This window comes from Rhineura floridana, chromosome 7 (genome assembly GCF_030035675.1).
Source record: "Rhineura floridana isolate rRhiFlo1 chromosome 7, rRhiFlo1.hap2, whole genome shotgun sequence".
NCBI classification, from domain to species: domain Eukaryota; kingdom Metazoa; phylum Chordata; class Lepidosauria; order Squamata; family Rhineuridae; genus Rhineura; species Rhineura floridana.
The window spans coordinates 65085967-65111469 of record NC_084486.1 but is presented as its reverse complement, the minus strand read 5'-3'; the positions used below and the strand labels follow the sequence as shown (position 1 = coordinate 65111469).

The 25503-nt window shown below is 42.2% G+C and overlaps 1 protein-coding gene across 10 annotated transcripts in view; it reads left to right on the top strand.

Annotated features, from left to right (window-relative positions):
- Positions 1–25503, top strand: part of TACC2 (transforming acidic coiled-coil containing protein 2) — a 262416-nt gene that overhangs the window by 111932 nt on the left and 124981 nt on the right. For all 10 annotated transcript variants that reach the window (XM_061635785.1, XM_061635784.1, XM_061635786.1 and 7 more), the window contains one exon: positions 5338–5475. In XM_061635785.1, the coding sequence (XP_061491769.1) occupies positions 5338–5475 (138 nt within the window). The remainder of the gene's footprint in view (positions 1–5337; positions 5476–25503) is intronic.

Here is a 25503-nt window from a genome sequence, read left to right as displayed (position 1 = left end):
TGTCTTTTTGCATTCTTCCCTGATAATGTCTCTGACTTCACTCCATAGTTCTTCTGCTTCTCTGTCAACTAAGTTTAAAGCCTCAATTCTGTACCTTATTTGATCTTTATGTTCTTCTGGACGTTATTTAAATTGTAGTTTGGCATTATGATTGCTTTGTTGTTTTTCTTTAGCTTTACACGGATTTTTGATATTACCTGTTTATGATCTGCACTGCAGTCTGCTCTGGTCTTGTTTTTGCAGAAAGTATGGAACTTCTCCATTTTCTGCTACCAATTTGATTCCTATACAAACCATTTGATGACGTCCACATGTACAGTCGTCTTTTCCGTTGCTCAAAAAATGTGTTTGCAAGAAACAAATTATTGGCTTCACAGAATTCAGTCTTTCTCCTGATTTATTTTTATCTCCTAAGCCCCATTTCTCCACAATTCGTAGTTCTTCTCTGTTCCCTACTTTTGCATTCCAGTCCCCCATGATTATCAGGACATCTTGTTTTGGTGTGTGATCAATTTCTTCCTGTTCTTCTGCATAAAATCTCTCCAGTTCCTCCTCTTCTGCATTTGCCGTTAGAATGTAGACTTGGATGATGGTTATGTTAATAGGTTTCCTGTTAAATCTCATTGATATAACTTGCTCAGACCTTGCGTTATAGCTCCTAATTGCTTTTGCTACATCACTTCTCACTATTAGAGCAACCCCGTTTCTTCTTAATCTCTCATTTCCTGCATAAAATATTTTGTAGTTGCCTGATTGAAAATGTCCCATTCCCGTCCATATTAATTCACTCACCCCAAGTATTGTCATGTTGATGCGTTCTGTTTCTTGCTTGACAATTTCTAACTTTCCCTAGTTCATGCTTCTCACATTCCATGTTCCTATTGTGTGTGTCGTGCAACTCCAGACTCTCCTTTCGCATCTTTGTGCATCAGCCTCTGGGCTTCCTTTTGGCTTTGACCCAGCTGCATCATTAGTCACAGCGCTACTCGTACTTGTCCTTTGTTCTTCCCCAGTAGCTCGGTGAGTGCCTTCTGACCCGGGGGTCTCATCTTCCAGCACTATCTCATGTTGCATTTTGGATACTCTGTTCATAGGGTTTTCTTGGTAAAAGGTATTCAGAGGTGGTTTACCATTGCCTTCCTCTGAGTGTGGATGCATCTTAGTCTGGTGTCTCAGCTTTGACCATTCTGCCTTCGGTGCCCTTGCTAGGAGTCTAGCCTCTTGGTCTAGACTCCTGACGGCATTGCTGTCAGCTTCTTTGACACTCTCAAACCCCCTCACTACATTAAGGTGTGCATCCTAGAGGGAGAAGCTGTGTAGAGAGAGGAAGAGTTCTTATTGTAACAGGGAAGGATAAAATGATGCTGCATGCAAAACTGGAGCAATAATGCAAACCAGAATGTTCATATACTGAGGCAATGTGCTAAGTATGTCCCTGTCAATCAGCTGTTGGTGTTGTATAGAGTATATGAGTGGCACATGTGGTCTTGAGATGGAAAGTGCCTATCAGAGAGCAAAACAAGCTGGGCTTTTATTCACTGAGTGGTTTATATTGCCATATGTATTGGTGCACTGTTTTGAATTTTTAACAGGAGTATGTAGATTATAAACTTTGTATGTCCATTCTGGAACATAAATCATGGTGCTGACAGTATGAGTCCTGCAAAGAATTAAATAAGCTTCTTCCCATGCCCCCCCCACTTCAAATTCCTGAGTGATTTGTAATATCAAGCAAGCAAAGTTTGCCTAGACTGGCTCATTCTATCAGGGAAACTCCACACGTAGCCTTTAAGCTGCCACAATATTCTTTTTCTGCTTCTGCTGTTGTTGCCCCTCTGGAATTTGCCCATATTTTTCACAACAGATTTCCATTCAGGGTGTTTGCTCTTAAGCTAAGTGAAAGAGGAACGTTCTGTTTACTCTTTTGATGGTGGATTCATACGATTCCTGTTTCTCGTTTTGCTGTCGCTCAGCCTTCTGTAACTGCTGCAGTGACCAAACTGCAAATTATTAACAGAGTGCTGTTTGCTCTCTGATCAATAGAAGGCACTCTTATAACAAAAAAATGCACACACCTAATTTTCACCACCTGCATTCACCTGTTCAGTGACCTACAATTAAAGGTATTTTCACTCTTTTGAAACATGCAAATTGAAACATCAAAATATATCCATAAAGTCTCGTTTTACAGGGTATACAACATTGGTAGCAGACAAAAGTATTGCATTAGAATCTGAAAACCTTTGGTTCCTATGTTGGCATAAGGTACAGGGAACCTTAGCATATTACAATCCCACAGTTACCTGGAACATTGTCAGAAGAACTGCCATAATTTAAAATTCTTCAGATTTTAGCATCTTCTTAATATAGTCTGTATTCCATAAAGAGTGTTCATCCAGATTCTAGTTTTCTCGATGTTTGGGGTGTAAAGTGGGCTTCTACTGTTTATGGCCTGCTGGTTACCCCTGACCTTTGCAAGGATGGAGAGATAGTCTTATGGATCCTGATGGATTCCTGATGTTTTTCAGGGAGTTTCCCACAGATAGGTCTGGCAGTTCTGCCAGTGCTCTGGTTACTCTCTGGAATGAGAATATGGCCTAGGCAATAGATATGATCACTAGCAGACATCCTCACCTAAACTTTGGACCCAGTTCAACCCCTTGGTATATCAGATTGGGGAGGACAATGAAATATGTGGGTCAACAGCAATAGCAGCAGGTAGTGAAAGATGTGTGACAAATACAACTGAACATGGGCTACACCAGCCTTCGCCAACTGGGTGTGCGCCAGATGTTTTGGAATACAGCTTCCATCATCTCTAACCATTGGCCATGCAGGCTGGGCCCAATGACTATTCTAGAGCAAAACATCTGGAGTGCACTGAGTTGGGGAAGGATGGATATCAGCCTGTATTAGGGCCTACTCCGTAATGGTGATAGCCGTGAAAAAGGGGTTTTCTGGCTGTATTGTGCAGATGCAGGGTTGGCCAGCGGAGCTTTTCTGAATGTTGAGGGCCTTTTACTGGAAAGTCAGTGAACAATTTGCACTATGTACTGCAGATGAATTGCTCACATTGTTTTGAATTGGGCACCATAGTTACCAGAGTCTGTGCCATGTGGTCAGATTTTATGGGTGGATACCTTTCAGTTTGTTCAGCCTGAGGATGTTGATAAACTGTTTGTATGATTGAGACCTGCTACTTGTGCTTTCTATCTTTGCACTTCCTGTCTAGCTAAAGTTCAGTAGGTGTCAGAAGTACTAAGTGCCTCCTTCAAAGAGTCTGTAGTTCCCACTGCTATAAAACAGGCAGTGGTGACTACTACTCTAAAAACTACTTTGGATCCTGGTGATTTAAACAACCGTCACCCAGTTAAAATTTGCCTTTCTGGGCAAAGCATTAGAACCAGTAGTGCCACCTTAAGTCAAGTGTTTCTGGATGAAACTGATTATCTAGTTTCCAGTCTGGGAGCTGACTGGATTTTTAGACTGAAAATGCCTTGGTTGCTCTGGTGCATGACCTGTACCAGGTGATGGACAGCAGAAGTGCAATCCTGTTGGTTTATCTTGGACCTTGAAGCAGCTTTTAAAGCCACTGACCATCTTATCCTTTTGAGTCACCTTACTAGGACGGGGCCAGTTCTGGTCCTCCCTGAAAGGTCTAGTCCTTCCTGAAGGGTCAATCCCAGAAGTTGGCATAACTATTTTTACCATGTGGCCTTTGACTTATGGGATGCCTCACCAGTTTATCTTGCCTCCCATGTTTTTTAACTTCTATATGAAACCTTTGTGGGAGAGGTCATCCAGGATGATGAGATGTCATTAGAAAGCAGATGATATTTTGATTTCTTTTCCGGAGCTGATGATCTTGGGGCAGGGGTCAGAGGAAACCTTGAACTGATGTTTGGAAACAGTTCTTGTCTGGATGAGAGTGAATCCAGAAAAGGTGGCTATGCTGTTGGCTGGGAGTTCTGATGGTCTGAGTTGAAGTGTGCAACCTTCCCTCGATAGTATTGCACTTCCTGTGAAGAATCAAGTACACAGTTTGAACTATACCTTGATCTGGTGCTATAGGAGTGCCTATTACAAGGTTTATCTGGTTCAGCATCCAGTTTATCTTAGCTGGCGATAATTGGATCTGACCGCAATCACCATGCATTAGTTATATCCAGATTGGACTACTGCAGTGCTCACTACATTGGAACATGTTAAAATATGCTGTTTTTTAAAAAGATATCAAACTTCAAATTGGTACAAAAAGCTGCCACAAGATTTTGGTGGAAGCACAGCAACTGAAATATTTTACAACAATCTTACACTATCTGTGATGATTATATTCATTTCTGGGCTCAATTTAAAGTGCTAGTATTACTCTTTAAAACTTTAAACAGCTGGGGAACACAGTATCTGAAGAACTGCCTTCACCCATATGAACTTGCCCAACATGTTAAGAGGTTTACTTAAGAGGATATTTGGTTGGCAGACACCAAGAACAGGGGCTTCTCGGTGATGTCACAGCTATTGAATTCTCTTCCTTGTGAGATCTAACATGGTCTCCACTTTCTCACCTTTAAGCAAGTTTTGGAAACCTCTTATATTCCAACAGGCTTCTAAGTGTTTGATCCTGCTATTTGATTAGCTATTCTAAATTATTTTATTCTGAACTGTGGAACTGACTCCCTAGAAAGGTTCAGTTGGGCCTCTCATTTAAGCTTCTGGTGAGCTGCTAAGACCTATTTATTTTTAAAAAATTATACTCCATCTAATTTTCAAAGAAACTCAAGGTGACTTATAATCTCAAACATACAACATAATAAAATATATAACGATTGTTGTTAAAACCACAATTACTAGTTGATGATATTTTAGTGTGGATTTAAAGTTCTGCCTCCTTGGTTTTATACTGAATTGTTTTATTCTACATTTGTGTATGGGATTAATTTTAGAAATTTGGATTGTTTTTATCATAACTTGAACTGCTGTATAGTGTGTATTGTTGTAAGCTGCTTTGAGTTTATAAAGAAAAGTGGGGTATACATTTTTTACTTACTGTTTCTAATTATGAAAGTTTAGTGGTATGTATGTGTCACTAGTTTTGTTTTATATTGTATTCTGCTTTGATATATATTTATTTTTAAGTGGGATAGAAATACATTCCAAGTTTCTGGTTGGGTCACCATCTGCTCTGCCAGGCTTAGACATTTCACTGGGTGTCAACCATGGGAATCAGCGTTAATCTGTCCTCTCTGTGGTAATACACCATACAGATGAAAACACATATGGACTTACTATGTTTGACAGATGTTACTGTTTTTATAATAACAACTAATTATTTTGCAGCATTTCCCAGCCTGGTTGCCAAGAGACTGATAGCACCATCACATCTGTTTCTGACCTAAGATCCTTGATTCCTGACCCAACTACAAATGTAGAAAAACCTGCCAAAGAGAGTAGAAGATTACCAGAAGAAATCAAGAGGTACTGTGCATTCCCTTTGGCAAAAGAAACCTATCTCTGGGTGTATTTTCTTTTGATCTTCTGTTATAAACGCTGGCATGCATTCTTATTTGAGATGTTGAATGTCTTTCTGGTCAGTAGACTGGAAGAGTGGATTCCTCCTCTTTAGGTGATAGCTAAAGAGGAGTACACTATTTAACCGAAGTTTCAGTTACAGATTAATCTAGGTGCAAATTTTAATCAATGGGGCTGAGACCAAAGGAAACATGATGTTGGCTTCACTAATGCACTGACTCCCTCTTCCTCTGCCAAACTTGAAGAATAATAAAGTTAAAGGTGAAGTTTTCTTCCAAGCAGATGTTCTGCATTTTGGGATAAAATCACTATGGGTTTATTTCTAGCAATAAGAAAGAAGGTAACCGAAGAGGATAATATTCAGTTCATGTGAAGTCAATACATTGTCAAGATCGTCTGATTGATTATCTTGATAGGATCTGAACTTGTTTGGTTTGATATTGATTCTGTTACTAGATTATATACACACAGACACAGACACACACAAATTGCTGGCAGGAAAACTATTAAAGAGCTTTCTGTTTAATACTTAAGATATTTCAATTTAATAAACTATTTAATATGCCCCCAAAACAACAACCCTATAAACTCATGAACAGAGCAATCCTAACTCTAGCTGGGGAGCAGCAGGGGAGAACAGCGCAACAGAGCCATTTCTGCATCTGAAGTCCTGCTAGTTGTTTCAGTCAGGGCAGAAGATAAGGGTGGTTTTTAGATATATATTTTTTTGCTATGTCAAATCCAGGCTAACACAATTTTGGCCCCTGGCTTAAGATCCAGCAGATCCATAGCTGCACCAGCTCCATTCCTGTAAATCTCTGCTTTCCATAGCTGCAGTGAAGGCTTCATGCCCACCCTCCACTGGCAGACACCAGAAGACAAAGAGGTCTCCTGAATCCTAGCTCCCTAGGGTTATAATTACAGCCTTAAAATCTTGATGACAAACTAAAACATATTTTAATTTGGTAGCAGCCCATTAGTGACATACTGTACATTTCTCAATACTGAAATCTGAGATGGCTTACCCTCATTTATTTATCTCACCTCAAACCAATTTCAGTGAAATATACTTTTTGTCTTCCAAATCATCTTAGTTAAAGAGGAGTACAAATATGACACAAACAGGCAAGACCTCAGTATTGCGTCACTTTAGTTGCAGATGTGGCCATTCATTTTGTTTTCATGAAACCCTTGTCCAGATGTTTTCTGTGATCACAGAAGCCAGCTATGAATCATGATGTGCTGAAAGATTTTCTAATCTGGAATCAAAGGGCCTTTCCCTTTTTTCCTTTAACTCAGCTGAAATGAGACACATACTTATGTATATGTCAGGAGCACACACAAAAAAAGAGGACATCAGTCTTGATTCTGATTAACGGCTATGTGACTTATGAATTCGCACCCCTATTAATGGAAAGGTCACACTGTGGAATTGAGAATATTAAGCTTTGCATTCCCTGGAGGACATGTCGTCTTCACCCCACCAATTTGAGCTGGCAGCTTGTGACAACTGCCCTATGTGTTGCCAGAATCTGCAACAAATGCATGCATTTATCTTACCTCAGTTAGCAGAAGTGAAAATCACACACAAACACACACTCTCACAAAAAGAAGTGATATGTTGTCATTGCTTCCACTTCAGCAAATAGTAGCAGGAGGTCAGATATCTCGAGGATATATAAATGATGTAGACTATGTGAAACATGCATTAAAATTGTCCCCTGAAATGCACAGTAACAGACCAAAAACATCAGTGGCTTGTTCTTGGTCATGTTGTGCTTCATGTTGTTCTACATTAGCAAGAAGAGAGCAACAGCATCGTGGGGGTTCTATTAGAATGATTGCCAGTGTAGTTTTTCTAAATGGATTTGATTTGTATTCCCAAGCACTTTGTGATAATATTCTGTCCTCTATGCAAGTGCTTTTCTGGAGAAATTGCTGTGTATTTCTAAATACTCTGTCCTCTATGCAAGTAGCCTTTCTGGAGAAATTGCTGCATCTTTCTTTCTTTCTTTCTTTCTTTCTTTCTTTCTTTCTTTCTTTCTTTCTTTCTTTCTTTCTTTCTTTCTTTCTTTCTTTCTTTCTTTCTTTCTTTCTTTCTTTCTTTCTTTCTTTCTGATTAAATCATACACGAAGGAAGGAGAAAAATGATCTCAAGAGAGGTGGCAGGATTCAATTTTTCTTTGAGGTTTTGTAAGCTGCACAGCCATTCAGGCCTAAAGAAACCCTCTACATTGGCTTTTTCTTAATATTTGTATTATTAAATGCTATTTGAAAAACTTAGCAGGTTTTGTTATCCCTGCTTGCATGCGTACACATTTTTGAAATGAGACAGACACAGGAAGATAATGGGAACAGGAAGGGACGAGAACTGCTTGTCAATTGCTGGACTATCTAAATAAAAGAGAATAAATCTGTTGCCCTGTACACAGGGCCAGCTCATGATATTTTGCTGCCTGAGGCGAAGGACAAGATGGCGCCTCCTTACTGTTCAACAGAAACTGACTGGACTGACAGTTGAATCTTACTTCAACACAAGTGACAGGATGGTATCCTTCACTGCTCTTGAAGGGAGCAGACTGATTTAGGGCCCCACACCAGGCTGTGTTTTATATACATCTTTGTCCGCCAGTAGAGGTCAATGCTGGGTGGCTCAGGAGATACAGTTTAGGAGCTACCAGTGCTGCCCCCCAGTATATGCCACTTCAAGGCCTTTTTCTCACTCTAACTGACATTAGGGCCTCTACACACTTACTAGAAATAAGTCTCAGTGAACTCAGTAGGGTTACTGCTTGTGCTGCACAAATAGTAATAATTGCATCAGAATTAAGTAAGTTTTTTTTTAAAAAAGAATGTGAAGCTTCTTAAAAGGAAGGAGAAAAGAGGTAGAAGAGACTTCCATGGGTAAGGAACAGCAAGTAAGGAAGAAAATGTGAAAGATATGGTTCAAAGCAGGACCTCCAGATGTTGCTGAACTACAACTCCCATCAACCCTGGCCATTGGCTCCCCATAAGTAATAGCAGAATGAAGAATATGAGAAAGCAAATGCAGAAACTGCAATGAGAGAGAAGGCAGAGTCAGTTTCTTTCTCTCCCTCTCTCTGTACAGTAATTTAACATATTACAAAGAAGCCCATATTAGATTTCAATGAGATAAGAGCCATGCCAGTAGTAATATCCTTTTGAATGAAGAGAAATATTGATAGGCATTCTTCCTTGAGCCAAATTATTACTGTTGATAATAATAATAATTATTATTATTATTATTTATTAAACTTATATACCGCCCGACTAGCAATAGCTCTCTGGGCGGTGAACAACAAAAAATACAATAAAATTACACAGTAATACAACAGAGCATATAAAAAGTACAAAATCTAAAATCAGATTACAACACATTTAAAATTAAAATTAAATTAACTTAAATTAAAATGCCTCAGAGAAGAGGAAGGTTTTAACTTGGTGCCGGAAAGATAATAATGTCGGCGCCAAGCGCACCTCCTCAGGGAGACTATTCCACAGTTCGGGGGCCACCACTGAGAAGGCCCTAGATCTTGTCGCCACCCTCCGGGCCTCCCTATGAGTCGGAACCCAGAGGAGGGCCTTCGTAGTAGACCGTAGTGTACGGGCGGGTTCATATCGGGAGAGGCGATCCAACAGGTATCATGGTCCCACGCCGTATAAGGCTTTATAGGTTAATACCAACACTTTGAATCTGGCCCGGAAGCATATTGGAAGCCAGTGCAGGCGAGCCAGAACAGGTGTTATATGCTCGGACCGCTTGGTCCTTGTTAGCAATCTGGCCGCCGCATTTTGCACTAACTGAAGCTTCCGAACTGTCTTCAAAGGTAGCCCTACGTAGAGCGCGTTGCAGTAGTCCAAACGCGAGGTTACCAGAGCATGTACCACTGATGTGAGGTCCTCCTTACTCAAATAGGGACGTAGTTGGGCTACCAACCGAAGTTGGTAAAACGCATTCCGTGCCACCGAGGCTACATGAGCCTCAAGTGAGAGGGAAGAGTCTAAAATGACTCCCAAACTACGAACCTGCTCCTTTAGGGGGGAGTGTAACCCCATCCAGAACAGGATATATATCCACCATCCGATCAGAGAAACCATCCACCAACAGCATCTCAGTCTTGTCAGGATTGAGCCTCAGTTTGTTAGTTCTCATCCAGTCCATTGTTGCGGCCATGCAACGGTTCAGCACATCAACAGCCTCACCTGAAGAAGATGAAAAGGAGAAGTAGAGTTGCGTGTCATCAGCGTACTGATGACAGCGCACTCCAAAACTCCTGATGACCGCGCCTAACGGCTTCATGTAGATGTTAAAAAGCATGGGAGACAAAACCGAACCCTGCGGGACCCCACACTGGAGAACCCACGGTGTCGAGCAGTGTTCCCCAAGCACTACCTTCTGGAGACGGCCCGCCAAGTAGGAGCGGAACCACTGCCAAGCAGTGCCTCCAACTCCCAACTCCGCGAGCCTCTCCAGAAGGATACCATGGTCAATGGTATCAAAAGCCGCTGAGAGATCGAGGAGAATCAACAGAGTTACACTCCCTCTGTCTCTCTCCCGACATAGGTCATCAAACAGGGCGACCAAGGCCGTCTCAGTGCCAAAACCAGGCCTGAAACCCGATTGAAATGGATCTAGATAATCGGTTTCATCCAATAGCGCCTGGAGCTGGCTAGCAACCACTCGTTCCAAGATCTTGCCCAGGAATGGAACGTTTGCCACTGGTCTGTAGCTGTTGAAGTTTTCTGGGTCCAAGGAAGGTTTTTTCAGAAGTGGTCGCACCGCCGCCTCTTTCAGACAGCCGGGGACCACTCCCTCTCGTAAAGAGGCATTTATCACTTCCTTGGCCCAGCCAACTGTTCCATCCCTGCTAGTTTTTATTAGCCAAGAGGGGCAAGGATCCAGTACCGAAGTGGTTGCACGTACCTGTCCAAGCACCTTGTCCACGTCCTCGAGCTGAACCAACTGAAACTCATCCAATAAAACATGACAAGACTGTGCTCCAGACACCTCATTAGGATCAACTGCTATAAAATGGGAGTCTAAGTCCCGGCAAATGCATAAGATCTTATGCTGGAAGTGCTCAGCAATCTCATTTCAGCGGGCCACCGATGTATCTACTATGTCCTGTAGGCCTGGATGGAGTAATCCTCGGACAACTCTGAAGAGCTCCGCTGGGCGGGAGAGAGATGCCTTAATAGTGGCAGCGAAATGTTGTCTTTTCGCCACCCTCACCGCTCCTACATACAGCTTAGTAGAAGCACAAACCAGCGCATAGTTGCATTCGTCAGGAGTTCGCCTCCATCTCCGCTCAAGCCGCCTCCTATCTTGTTTCATCGCTCTCAGCTCTGGAGTATACCAAGGAGCTGTATGAGCTCTACAAAGGAGAGGGCGCGCAGGAGCGATCGTGTCAACAGCCCGGGTCATCTCTGCATTCCACAGATTAGCCAGGGCTTCGACAGGAGCGCCAGCCCTCTCAGCTGGAAAATCCCCCAGAGCCCTTTGAAAACCTTCAGGATTCATCAGTCTCCGGGGGCGGACCAATTTAATAGGTCCCCCACCCTTGCAGAGGGGAAAGGCCACTGAGAGTCTAAACTTCAACAAGCAGTGATCTGTCCATGACAAAGGGAGAGATGTAAGACTCCCCACATCCAGATCACTATCCCCATGTCCAGTAGCAAAGATAAGGTCTAGAGTACGCCCCGACATATGTGTTGGACCACTAACATATTGGGACAGCCCCATGCTTGTCATGGCGGCCATGAAGTCCTGAGCTGCCCCAGACAAAGTAGTCTCGGCATGGATGTTGACATCCCCCAGTACTAATAGTCTGGGGGATCTCAACAATACCTCTGAGACCACTTCCGTCAGCTCAGTTAGGGAAGCCGTTGGGCAGCAAGGTGGGCAGTACACCAAAAGGATTCCCAGCCTGTCCCTCTGGCCCAGCACAAGGTGCAAACACTCCAGACCAGTAACTGCATTGACATGGTGCTTGGTGAGTGAGATGGAACTCTTATAGACCACAGCAACCCCACCTCCCCGACCCTCAGATCTACCATGATGCTGGACCAGGTACCCTGGTGGGCAGAGCTGGGAGAGACTAACTCCTCCCTGTTCGCCCACCCAGGTCTCGGTTATACATGCCAGATCGGCTGCCTCGTCCACAATCAAATCATGGACGAGGGAGGTTTTATTATGTACCGATCTGGCATTTAAGAGCAGCAACTGGAGATCTGAGAGTTGGCTGAGAGGACAACAAACAACCCTGTGGGTATGAGAAGGACCGGAACAAGGCACAACCACTACATGTCTGGGCCGCGTTCCCCTTACCTGGCACGTTCTTCTCATAACGCCATACCTCCCTCTGCCCGTCACTACGGCAATTGGGCCTCCCTCAAGTCTCCCCACTTGATGGAAAGACCTCTTCCCAAGGCACATAATAAACGATAAGTGCAAAAAACTCATATACACAAAAATACACACTCACTCACAACATACACTCATACACGCACCCACTCATCCAATTCAAACCAACACGGCAAACAGAGTCCCGCACTCTGTGCGCACAGGCGCCAGCTCTAAACCTCTCTTCTTCACACGAAAAAACGCCACCCTCAAAGAGTCCAGATGATAACGATGATGAAGAAGTGTGGGCCGCCAAGGCAAAGCTCAAACCGCAGCGGCAGAGATGGAAGCGCGCAGGCGGCCAAAAAACACCAGCCGCGATGGCAGCGGAGCACAAGCCACGACAGGGACGAAGCGCAGCAACAGCAGCAGCAACGAAGGGCACGGCCACGCCCACGATGGAGAAGCACAAACCGTGGTGAAAAACGCCGCGGCCGCAACGGCAGCAGAGAAGAAACCACAGCCAGCAACGACCAGCCACAACCCCGGCGAGCAGCAGGGCGACCCAAGCCACACGAGGCAGAAAGCGGCGCCCAGCAACAGCGGCAAACAAGGGCGCAGCAGCAGCGACGACGACAGCGACGACAAACAGCAACAAAGACACAGCGACACGACGACAGCAAAGGGTGCTGCGACAACAGCAATGGAGGCAGCAACAAAGAACACGGCGGCGGAGGCATGTTCCTAAGATCTGCTCCGGAGCAGATTTTGAGGGTGGACAGGGGGCTCTCATGGGGAGCCCTGTCCTCCTGGCCTCCGGTAGGAATCCTGCATGGTGGTGCTCTTGACCAGGCCAGCCAGAAACTGAAGGGTGAGCAGCCCCTGATGCCCGTGCCGATAAAAGAAGCCTTCCGTGCCACCCTCGGGCCTTGGCACACGATCCAGGTTGTTGGTGGCTCTCTCCTCCTGCCAGTTGTAGATCAGGCATTTTCCGCGGTCGGGGAGCTCCCTCATGGGCTCCAGGGGTGCAATGGGAATCGCCTCCTGCTCTGTGGGTGGCAGCTCACCAAGAGTGGGCCCAGGGATGTCGTGGCACGGAGGCAGCTCCACAGCATAGGCTCACCTCAGGCCCAGCTGGCAGCATCTCCCCCGGGCAATACACCACCCCCTCTTCCAGAGGGAGAGGCGGCTCAGCCATGCCAGCTGGGGCTTCTGCTTCCGCCACCTCAGCCTCCCCAACTGGCTTCTCCACGTGTCCAGGTGCTGCCTCTCCATGGCTTGGTGGTGGGCCTTGGAGCGCTGGAGCCGATCTGCCCTCTGGCTCCATCCCTCCGACCAGCGGATTATGTGTCTGTCTGTGTGTAGGCAAGAACTGCAGTTTTTCCCATGGGGATTTCCTAGAGAGCAAAAATATCAAATAACATTTGTACACTCATGAAAAGCAAATATATTGCTGCCTAATGATTATTTGACCATTATAATTGACATTGTCTTGTAAAGATTCTACAATTCACAGAAAAATGCGAGGGTGCTTCACATCCTGTCAAATAAGCAATACAAGGTAATTGCATACAAAGAAGATGTTTCACATTTAGAGCTAGTGTAGCCTGGCATGTGAATAGGATAACCTTTTGCAAACTATTTTGCATTCTCTAGAGGTCCATAACATTTCATTGTCATATTTTAAGTATAGCGGTGGTGTCTTTTTACAGGCAGATTGGAGGCAGCAGCCCCATCCCCAAAGAGTTTTCTCTATGTGGCTTTTGCATACATGTGAATGCCATTGCATCACTGGTTAATGTCCGTAGAAGCTGTTACTTTTGATTTAAATGGGTTGTGTCAAATAAGAGTTCAAGGTGGTACACATTGACCAGGCAGTCCCTTCTTTCTGTCTGCAGGCCTGATCTGCCTGTTTGATATAGATGTGTCACCCCATAAGCAGAATAGGAAAGAGTGGCTGCCTTCATCCAGGATTGTACTGACTGCAGAATGAAACCCCTACATTTAGCTTGCTTTCATTGAACCTCTGGGTTCCAATAAGCAAGAGCTGGTTTAGGTGGAATGGTAGAAGGAGCGATGAAGGGGGTACTTATTTGTGGTTTGAGTGCAGCAGGAATGGAAGCCTGTCCAGTGAGAGAGGCTGCATTACCCCCACCAAACAGTACCTTTAAAATTTATTATTTATACCTTTAAAATTGGTATACTATGGTTTGGTTCCCCTCATATGAATTGTAAGGTCATATGTGCAAGGTCATGTATCTCGCCACTCCAGTGGGCAAAAAGCAGCAGTGGGGACTCTGCACTGGCTCACACCATGGTTGATCTGGCAGCTCAATAGATGAAGTGGGGTGTGAGCCTGCAAGTTCGCAGCCATCATCGCCCATAGAAAAGATGTGCTCAAATGTCTAGACATGTGACATTTTCTCCTTCCTCAAGAAGGGGGTAGAAATATCGTAGAAATTGATGGTATGAAGAATATATGCACATTCTACCATACATAAAAATTGACCTATCTAGGAACCTTATAAGTCACGATTCTGAGGTTCAGTCAGTCATGTATTAACTGTGCTGTAGACTGATGATGCTCTATTAGTTCCAGTTGGATCAGGGTTTTTTTCAGGATTATATGCAAGTTTCCAACATACTGCTACAGATACAGGTTTGCTTATCTCTGAATTTCTATACTTGTGCACTGAGAGGAGCTGTGAGAAATGCATATGTACTTTTCCTGTATATACATGTGTGAAGTCACAACTGGGCACACATATAAATCATGAAATAAATAAACATACAGTTCAGGAAAAAAAATCCCTTATGTAAAATATCTCTCAGCTTGCCCTTTCAGAAGCAGAAAATAAATCCTTGTTTTAAATTGTTCTCTGATAAGGGCATTAAGGTTAAAAAGTGGAATTCAGTTCCTTTTGCCATAGAGGCAGTTTTTTTCCCACTGGGGGCACTAGTGTTATGGAATGCTGCCCCTGCTGAAATCTGAAAGACGCCATCGGTAGCGGCAGGTGAAGACACCTGTTTAGACAAGCATGTCCCCGATCTCCTGATTGGAACTTCCTGCTTTAATTGTTTTAATTGCTATTTTAATTCTTTTAATTGTTGTGCTGTTTTAATGGTCTTGTTTTATTGCACATTTTAATTGTGGATATTTATTTTAATGTTCTGTTGAAATTGTTTTAATGTGTATTTTGATTATGTTTTTTTATTTTCTGTAATTGGTTTATTCTCTAAACCACTTAGAAGTCACTTTGGCAATTAAGCTGCACATAAATTAACAAATAATAGTGATAATGATATCTGTGCATGAACATGTGTGCATGCACATTTTGCAAGCTTGAGGTCACATACAAAGAGAAACAATGGCATTACTGCTTTTCTCACACTTGTAGCAGCTACAGATGTGCACATATTGGAGCATTTTTGGAAGTACCCAGTTCTGATGACGCACTTCAAGTAACATACCACTACAAAGCAATCAGAGTGATCACATGTCCTAAACCATGTCTCTTCCCTCCCCCTTAATCAAGGATAGTGGCCTTTCTTAAAGAAAGTTCCATGGGAAATAGGCATGGATGTTGAACTAGTAATCTTAGCACAAGATGCTGTGTTAGTGCAGTTAATATCTACTCTTCTGAGAAACTGACTTGTAAAGTCCATTTCTTTTTGCATAGTGGCATGTAACAGCTGCATGGTCTTTGTTTCAGAAAAATGCTGGAATTGGGGAAGCTATTTGAATGATCATATATCCTTTTGAAATATTGGGCCTCTGGTAGCCATAAAAAAGGTCTCTGACAATGTTGGGACAATCCCCTTAATCCCTAGTCTTCACCAATGCAATTTAATGAAACAGTAAAGCAACCTTCCTCCTATGCATGGCAAAAAATATCAAAATACAGTTGGGCAATCTTATAAGCAACAAAGAAGGCTTTTACAGATTGCTTCATATGGGTTACTGTCCCTTAAAACGTAATTGTATCCACATTTTTATTTACTGTTTTCACAATGATTATCCAAATCGTAAACCACCCAGAGAGCTTCGGGTATGGGGCGGTATACAAATACAATCAATCAATCAATCAGTCAGTAAGACTTAACTCTAAAAATTATATTGAAGTCTGATTTTTTTTCTTTTAGCATGTCACTGGAAAAGGTGAAAGTGAACTTGAAAAAACAAAACAAAAAGAGGCTTTGAATAATTAGGGGTCTTAAAAACATCGAATAGTAGAATTGGGCAGGGCTTAGAAGGCCATCAAGTCCAACCCCCGCTCAATGCAGGAATCCAACTTAAAGCATACATTTCTCTATTTTCAACTGCTGATCAATAATGAAATGGTCACTCTTTCCAGGTATGCAGAAGTAGATGACTATAGCTTTATGTACAGAGGCAACTTGTCTTGATAATGAGCCTGATTAATTAGCAGAGTTTAGAAATGCTATTCAACAGAAGCAGTACTGAAAAGGGCAACAACAGCGGTCAATAATTTCTCAGTGTGTGGTATTCCTTATTGCAACCCGTAACATTTTAGGCAATGCTCTTTCTTCATTGTATGGGGAAATGACCATTGGGTGACCTAGTGGATAGAAGGTACTATTTATGCCCTTTCAGCTCTTTGGAGGAACTTTGGATAAAAATGTAGTTTTTTTATTTTTACATTCTGTAAAATGTACATTCTGAAGCATTGTGTGAATTAAATTCAGGACATGATTCACATTTGCCATTTATATGACTTGAAAATTTGCATAGGTCTTCAGTTTGTCCCTCCCCCTCTACCTCCTGGTAAGCAGCAGTGCTATGACTGACTGGAGGTTAGGTGTGCGCTGCTGCTGCATCACGCTGTCTGCTACTGATTGAAGTCTGTTTTTTCTTCTTACTCAGTTAAAAAAATAATCAAAGGTTAAAGAGAGCTGAACTTGGCAAAAAACAAAGACAATATATAATATTGTGTGGCGATATATTATATATTTGTAAGACAACCTTGATATGTTGGTTGTGATTAGAAAGAGATGTAGTCTCTGTTAATGGACAGAACGAATAACAGAAATTGGTGAAGATGTATAAAAGAATGCTAGAATTGTCTTTTGCGCATTGTCCAGATGTGAACACAGGTAATGGGAGAACTAACCTGCTTTCTCATGATTAAATGAAAAAGTAGCAATGGTGATTTTATTTTGTTTCATATTTGTGACAAAAACTCATTTGTACATTTTAAGAACGTAGATGGAACAAACATCTGGATTATCAATGCAAAGCATTTACTATATTGGAAAAGGGCCATAGCTCAGTGGTAGTGCATCTGCTTTGGATGTAGAAGGTCCTAGGTTCAGTCCACAGCATCTCCAGGTAAGACTTCTGCCTGAAATCCTGGAGAACCACTGCCATTGCAGACAGTACTGATCTAGATGGACCAATGGTCTTACTCAGTATAAGGCAGCTTCCAAGGCTCCTATTTTGAAAAGTGCTATGGCAACTATAATGTAAGAGAGAATCTAATTTTGTTTTCAGTTGTCACATACGAACAATGCCTAACTTCGTTGTTTTTTCCTGCTTAGCTTTGCCTGAATTAAAGCTAAATCCATTAGTACTTTTTTTAACACGCTATATCTGTATATTACTCTTTATGGTATTTGAAAGTGACATGCATCCTGTCCAGGGATGATCAGAATATATAAAGCTATCATATTTTGCCTGAGGGACACATGCCCTAGTTATCATAGAATCATAGAATAGTAGAGTTGGAAGGGGCCTATAAGGCCATCAAGTCCAACCCCCTGCACAATGCAGGAATCCAAATCAAAGCATTCCCGACAGATGGCTATACAGATGGCTATCCAGCTGCCTCTTGAATGCCTCCAGTGTCGGAGAGCCCACTACCTCTCTAGGTAATTGATTCCATTGTCGTATGGCTTTAACAGTTAGGAAGTTTTTCCTGATGTCCAGTCGAAATCTGGCTTCCTGCAACTTGAGCCCATTATTCCGTGTCCTGCACTCTGGGACGATTGAGAAGAGATCCCGGCCCTCCTCTATGTGACAACCTTTCATGTACTTGAAGAGTGCTATCATATCTGCCCTCAGTCTTCTCTTCTGCAGGCTAAACATGCCCAGTTCTTTCAGTCTCTCCTCATAGGGCTTTATTTCCAGTCCCCTGATCATCCTTGTTGCCCTCCTCTGAACCTGTTCCAGTGCGGAGACCAGAACTGGATGCAGTATTCAAGACGAGGCCTAACCAGTGCTGAATAGAGGGGAACTAATACTTCACGTGATTTGGAAACTATACTTCTGTTAATGCAGCCTAAAATAGCATTTGCCTTTTTTGCAGCCACATCACACTGTTGGCTCCTGTTCAGCTTGTGATCAACGACAATTCCAAGATCCTTCTCACATGTCGTATAGCTGAGCCAAGGTCCCTTTGAATTTTGTTTCTGTCTTCCATGGTATTAGCTGTGCCCCCCAATTTTGTATCCTCTGCAAATTTGATAAGCATGCTCTGTACCTCCTCATCCAAGTCGTTAATAAAAATGTTGAAGAGCACTGGGCCCAGGACCGAGCCCTGTGGTACCCCACTTGTTACTTCTGCCCAGTTGGAGAAGGAACCATTGATAAGCACTATTTGAGTATGATTCTGGAGTCAACTGTGGATCCATCTGAGAGTTGTTCCATCCAGCCCACATTTAGCTAGCTTGCTAATCAGAATATCGTGGGGCACTTTGTCAAAAGCTTTGCTGAAGTCAAGATATATTATGTCCACAGCATTCCCACAGTCTACAAGGGAGGTTACCTGATCAAAAAACAAGATGATTTGTTCTTCATAAATCCATGTTGGCTCCTAGTAATCACTGCATTGTTTTCAAGGTGCTTACAGACTGACTGCTTTATAATCTGCTCCAGAGTTTTCCCAGGGATTGATATTAGGCTGACTGGTTTGTAGTTCCCCGGTTCCTTCTTTTTCCCTTTTTTGAAGATAGGGACAACATTAGCTCTCCTCCAGTCATCCGGCACTTCACGACTTCTCCATGATTTTGCAAAGATAATAGACAGCGGTTCTGAGAGTTCTTCAGCCAGTTCCTTCAATACTCTAGGATGCAGTTTATCGGTCCCTGGAGATTTGAACTTGTTCAAAGTGATTAGGTATTCCTTGACCATTTGTCTATCAATCTCAAGCTCCAATCCTGCCCCTTCTACTTCATGTTTCCTGGGAGGGTCACAGATCCTTTTTTGGGGGAAGACTGAGCCAAAATAGGAATTGAGCACTTCTACCTTTTCTTTCTCATCTGTTATCATTTTGCCATCCTCACTGAGTAGATGTGCCACAGTTTCTTTTCTCTGTCTTTTACTATGGACATACCTGAAGAAAGCTTTTTTGTTGCTTTTAGCATCTCTTGCTAACCTCAGCTCATTCTCAGCTTTAGCCTCCCTGACGCCATCCCTGCAATTCCGTGATACCTGCCTGTACTCTTCCTTTGTGGCCTGGCCTTCTTTCCACTTCCTGTATGTGTCCTTTTTTGTTTTCAAGTCCTGTCTAAGCTTTTCATGAAGCCACATTGGCTTCTTCTGTTGTTCCCGCCTTTTTTCCTTGTTGGAATTGCTTGCCATTGAGCTTTTAGAATTTCGTTTTTTAGAAACTCCCACCCATCTTGGACTCCTTTTCTCATTAGGGTGGCTTGCCATGGAACCGTACTTACAATTGTTCTGAGTTTATTAAAATCAGCTTTCCTGAAGTCCAGGGTGTGCGTATGGCTACTCTCAGCTTTTGCTTCTGTTAAAATCAAGAATTCAAGTATGGTGTGGTCACTTTCCCCCAGAGTTCCCGTAACTGCCACTTCATCTACCAAATCATCTCTATTGGGTAGAATCACGTCCAGCATAGTTTATATCCTGGCTTGAGTACTATAATGCACTCTGTGGGGCTTTATTTAAAGATGGTTTAGAAATTTCTATTGGCACAGAAGGCAGTGGCAAGAACACCTGTAGGATCCAAATGGTCAGAGCATATTGCACCTATTCTATACTATTTATACTGGCTGCCTATTTGTTTCTAGCCTAATTCAAAGTGCTAGTTTGGGCTCTTAAAGCCCAAAATGATTTGGAAGCACGTTATCTAAAGGACCACCTGCCTTTGTATGAGCCTGCCCAGTCTATTATCAGTTTCAGAGAGCGTGCTCTCTGGCTAGTCAATCAGAGTGATTATGCTGGTGGGTAATAGAGACAAGGCCTTTTCAGTGGTGGCCCCATATTTATAGAATAGGATTCCTCAAAATATTTTTATTTTGATCTGCTTTTTATTATTTAACAGCAGTGTCTTCTTGATGCATTTTAAATTTAATTTTAAATATTTTTGTGCTGTCCTATGAGGATACTTGTCCTGAAAGGCAGGATATAAATCTTTTAATAATAATAATAGATCACAGTGATTCCCTATCCAAGCAGTGGTCCATTTATTGGTTCGGTGTTATCTACTATGACTGATAGTAGCTCTTGAGGGCTTAGATCAGGGCCTTTCACAGCCCCGGTAGCTGGAGGTATCAGTACATGGGATCATCTGTATGTAAAGCATATGCTCTACCTCTCAACTATGGGGTATATGGTTCAACTCTGAAAAGTTTTGGCACAGCCAGAATTATTAACTAGATAAGAAATTAGAACAGGTCCAGAAAATTTCTGCCCCAGCTATTTTCAAGGTTCCTGCCAAGGTGTCTGTTTATTGATGCCAGGTGCAGAAAGAGGGCTACTTTGTGGCCCATATCTTATGTGCAAAGTATTGTGGTATGACAAGTGTGGACATGTGTATCAGTTCATGGTATTGAGAAATGCACCCAGTGAAAATAAATTCATTTGGCAAGTTAAAAGAGATGTGCAAAGCCACGTTTGAAAAAAGTATGAAGTAGGGGTCAAAGGCTGCAGCAAAGTAGACTAGCTCACCCCAATAATGGCAGTCGATCTGTTGTGTCTTCAAAATTTCTCTGTGTTCTGAGTTCACTTGTGTTCCTTAATGGCTGGTCCAGCAGAATGCATTTAAAACAGAAAGCATCTGGCTTGGCAGCTCTCTTACACCTTGTTGTGACCCTGTTGTTGGATCATGGTTCACAGGTTGAGGACCTGCCTTGGAGCAATGGCAGTTGATGGATAGTTGCACATTCTAGGGGACTCTGTCAGCAAGTGACATTGCCTGTTATCGTTCTTTTCACATGGCAATCACATAGATTCATGTTTAAGTCCTGAAGGGGACCGATGTAATACTCCTATTTCCTGCATTAAGCTGGCTAGATACTTTCATCCTCATGACTGAACAAAGGCTTTCCTGAAGAAATGGATTATTCATTTAAATATTTCAGTTGATAACCAGATCTATCTGAACAAACTAATATTATGGATAGATTTTGCTGTGTTGCTTATCCCAAACCTTGGCAGATTTCTCTTCCATTTGTTTTACTATAAAAGCATTTGAACAAACCTGATGAATCCTAGTCACACTTGTAGTGTTTGTTAGCCCTTTGGTGGTTTTATGCTTCCATCCACTGGTTTAAAAGGGTAACAGGCTAGTTTCCTCTCTAAATAGGATGAGGAGGTAGAGACTACGAGCAAAGAATCTTTCTGTCACATGATAACCAGATTCTGATTCTCCTATTTCAACTCTCTCTCATTGTTAATGTTTTACACTTAGCTCTAAGGAACTGTTCCAGTAGAGCATTTACTAATGGCAGCATGATACAGCAGTGCTTGACACATAAAAATGTGTGTTGCTTATGAATACACCCACAAACAATAGGTATGAACAAAATCCTCATTACCATGAATAGGAACAGAAAGTTAAGGGCAAAGGAATTGTCCTTGTAGAGCTTTGTTGAAAATGGGCTTGAAAATAGAAGATTGTAGAATATGTTTCTTCATGCCAACTTCTATATCACTGTTTTTTCAAGTAGGAACAACAGGTAATATCAATTTCTGCTGTAATAGTACTTTGCTAGAAAGCTATAGTTTTGTTTTTTTGATGTATAAATGCGTCCTTTTCCATTGTATGCATGCATGTTGAGATTGAAAAGTAAACTGCCATTCGTGCCTTTTGAACATTGGTTACAGAGAGGTCAAGCTATGACTCAGTAAAAAATAACAGTTGCTGCTGGGCAGTTCATGAAAGTGAGTGTGAGTTAAGCAGCCACTGGGGTGCTCATACACTAAGTGTAACACAGTGGACCAATTTCGACTATTGTTTCAGGCTTCATCAACTGGAAAATAATATTAGGACTGAGCACTCTTCCCCTCCCTCTCCCCTCATGTACCCCTTTGGTGCTTTAGTTCTGGCTCAATACAAAGTGCCAAAGCAGCTTGGTAGTGGAGGAGTGTTTGACCCCAGTGCTTGCTTCTTGCTTGGTAATTCATGGTTTATAAACATTGGAATGATCACTGGAACCAGCCCCCAAAAGCTTACTCTTTCATTTCCAACCATATGCTAAGTCTGAGAGCAGGGTTGCTAGCCTACCAGAATAAAACCTGGTGCATGTGTATTGATGTTCATGACAGTAGCCAGAAAATATTATCTATCTGTCTTTTTAGTCATACAGTCTTAAATGGTAGGCTGTTGGCTGGACTCTGGTTGCCTAAACAGTAGGGCTGGCCAACTCTTGACCCAGAGGACTAGTTCTCCAGGGCCATGTACCAAAATTCTTGATTTCAAGAATTGGCCTCCCAGACTGAGAGGAAGAGGCAGTGGCAAAGCTTAAGAACTCATACCAGTATGGCATGACACATTTCCATCAATGTAGGTTTTTTTCTACTTCCCATTATGAAATATTTTCCATGGCCATTTCTTTATAGAACACAGTTTTATAACACTATTGTACCATATACCTTCCCTACCATTCCTAATGATTATTTCTCTAAGCTTGATCAGGTTTATCAAAATGTTCTCTCTTTCATGAAGCCACTTTTAAGTTGTTCTGATTGTGGAATGAGGACCAGCCAATCATTCAATATTAAAACAAATCTCTAACAAGCTGATTGATACAACTTCTAATACTGGGATTTTTCAAGGACACATTTCGAACAAATGCATAGTTTGCCATTTCCTGGAGGCACAGCAAAAGCCATAACTTTATTTGTCTGTCTGTCTATTTATAAGAATATGTATAAACCACCAACTCATATAAAAATCAAGGTAGTATACAGTAAACTAATTAAAACATAATAAAGCTTTAAAATCTTGAAATTATAAAATCATAAAATACTGAACAAATAACCAACACTGAAACAAATAAATTCTCTAAAAATGCTTGGCAAAACAAATACATTTTCAGCAGGCAACTAAGTATTGGGATTGTAAGTGCCTGTCTGATTTCTGTGGGAATAGCATTCCTAATTACTGGTACCATGACACTAAAAGCCTTGGTTCACATAGAAACTAAACCAATACGAGATACTTGTGGGACAGTCAAGAGGACTTCTGCAGATGATCACAGTAATCTGGCCAGTGTATGAAGGACAAGGCAGTCATTCAGGTAACCTGTTACCAGGATATTTAGGGCTTAGATACGATTGATTGATTGATTGATTGATTGATTGATTGATTGATTGCACTTGTATACCGCTCCATAGCCGAAGCTCTCTGGGCACTTTACAGCAATCAAAAACATTAAAACAAATATACAATTTAAAACACATATTTTAAAAACAATTTAAAACACAATTTAAAAATTTAAAACAATATAAAAACAATTTAAAACACATGCTAAAATGCCTGGGAGAAGAGGAAAGTCTTGACCTGGCACCGAAAAAATAACAGTGTTGGTGCCAGGCGCACCTTGTCAAAAGGATCATTCCATAATTTGGGGGCCACCACTGAGAAGGCCCTCTGCCTTGTTGCCACCCTCCGAGCTTCCCTTGGAGTAGGCACCCGGAGGAGGGCCTTTGATCTTGAATGTAGTGTATGGGTGGGTTCGTATAGGGAGAGGCGTTCCATCAGGTATTGTGGTCCCAAGCCGTGTAAGGCTTTATAGGTCAAAACCAGCACCTTGAATTGAGCTCGGAAACATACAGGCAGCCAATGCAAGCAGGCCATAGCAATATCTTGAACCAAGCTTGATCATGTACTGGCAGCCAATACAGAGTTTTCCACACTAGTGTAATATGCTGATATGGAGCTGTTCTAGTCAAATGTTGGTCTGCAGCACTCTGCAATAGCTGCAATTTGTAAACCAGCTCAAGGGTAGCCCCATGTAGAATGCATTGTAATAGTCTAGAGGTTAATAGGGCCTGCACCATTGTGACCCAGCTTTCCCTGTTGAGGAACAGCTGTGGTTGGCATACCAGTTGGGGAAAAACACTCTTAACCACTAAGAATACCTGCGCCTCCAGTGATGGATCTAAGAATATTCTCAAGCTATGTATGTGCTCCTTCAGGGAGAGTACAACACTATCAAAAACAGGCAGCCTGCCAATTTCCCAAACTTGGCGAAGTGCTCACCCACAGGGATTCAGCTTCAGTTTATTGGCTCTCATCCAGCCCATCACTAACTCCAGACACTGGCCCAGGACTTGTGTGGCCTCATCTGGTTCAGAGCAACTGAAACAATAAGCCCATACTATAGTTTCCCTGCGCTCTTCAAACATATTTGTAGTGGTTTGCTGACCTTACACCAGATATATTATTAAACTGTAGTTAAGCCTCCTTAGCCATGGTTTGGCATGGTGTCTGGACGAAAGCAGTTTCTCAAGTTGTACTTATAAACTAGAAAGGTTTTCAAGTTTCATTCAGTGTGCCTGACCTTTTTCTTCTCTCGTTTGCAATTTCACTGCAATTATTCTGTGTTTGTATTATTTTTGTAAATTAACTAGCATTACCTTTTGCTACTCTGTGATATCTGGAAATCTCTTTCTGTGTGTGTGTGTGTGTGTGTGTGTTTGTACAAAGCCTGGGTAATTTTTTGTTTTTTGCCCAAATATGGTAACATGAAATGTGCGGTGGTACCTTCCCAGCTATCAAATCAGACTCAACAAGATGGAAAGAAACATGGAAACAATAACCAAAGAATCAAGTTCTTCATGAAAATAGGCTGCTCTCTTAATACATACAGCTGTCATTGCCTTCTGACTATCTAGCCACTACATTGATTAGTGCACTAGATTAATTCCTCAGCGAATCTGCTTGCTCAGCCCCCCCCCACAGCTCCTTGTCACCCTGTCATCTTGCCTTTAAGCAAGATTATGTATAATAATATCTCTGTACCAAGCTGGTGCTCTGTATACTCACATATTGCCTTGTTTACTTCGGCTCTTGGTGTTCTCCCTACTTTCTTGGTGGAAGGTTCCATTTCTGAAAGAGGGATGAGCTCTTTTGTTTGAAAAGTAGGGGAGGGAAACAAAGGTTTAACAACTCTACATATCAATCTCCTCTATTGTTGACTGTTCTAAAATATATGTCTGTGCTTGCTGTCAAAATAAAGAGCACATGCAGGAGGTAGTATGCAAATCTATTTGCATTTCAAATCAACTGAGTCAACACAATGTAATAGTCCTGCCTGGAGGTCCTTAGGGATCCACAGTAGCTGACAATGTGTGCTTTAAAGGGAGGGTCTTAATTTTTCTTTTTCTCTCTTTCTCTTTCTCTCTC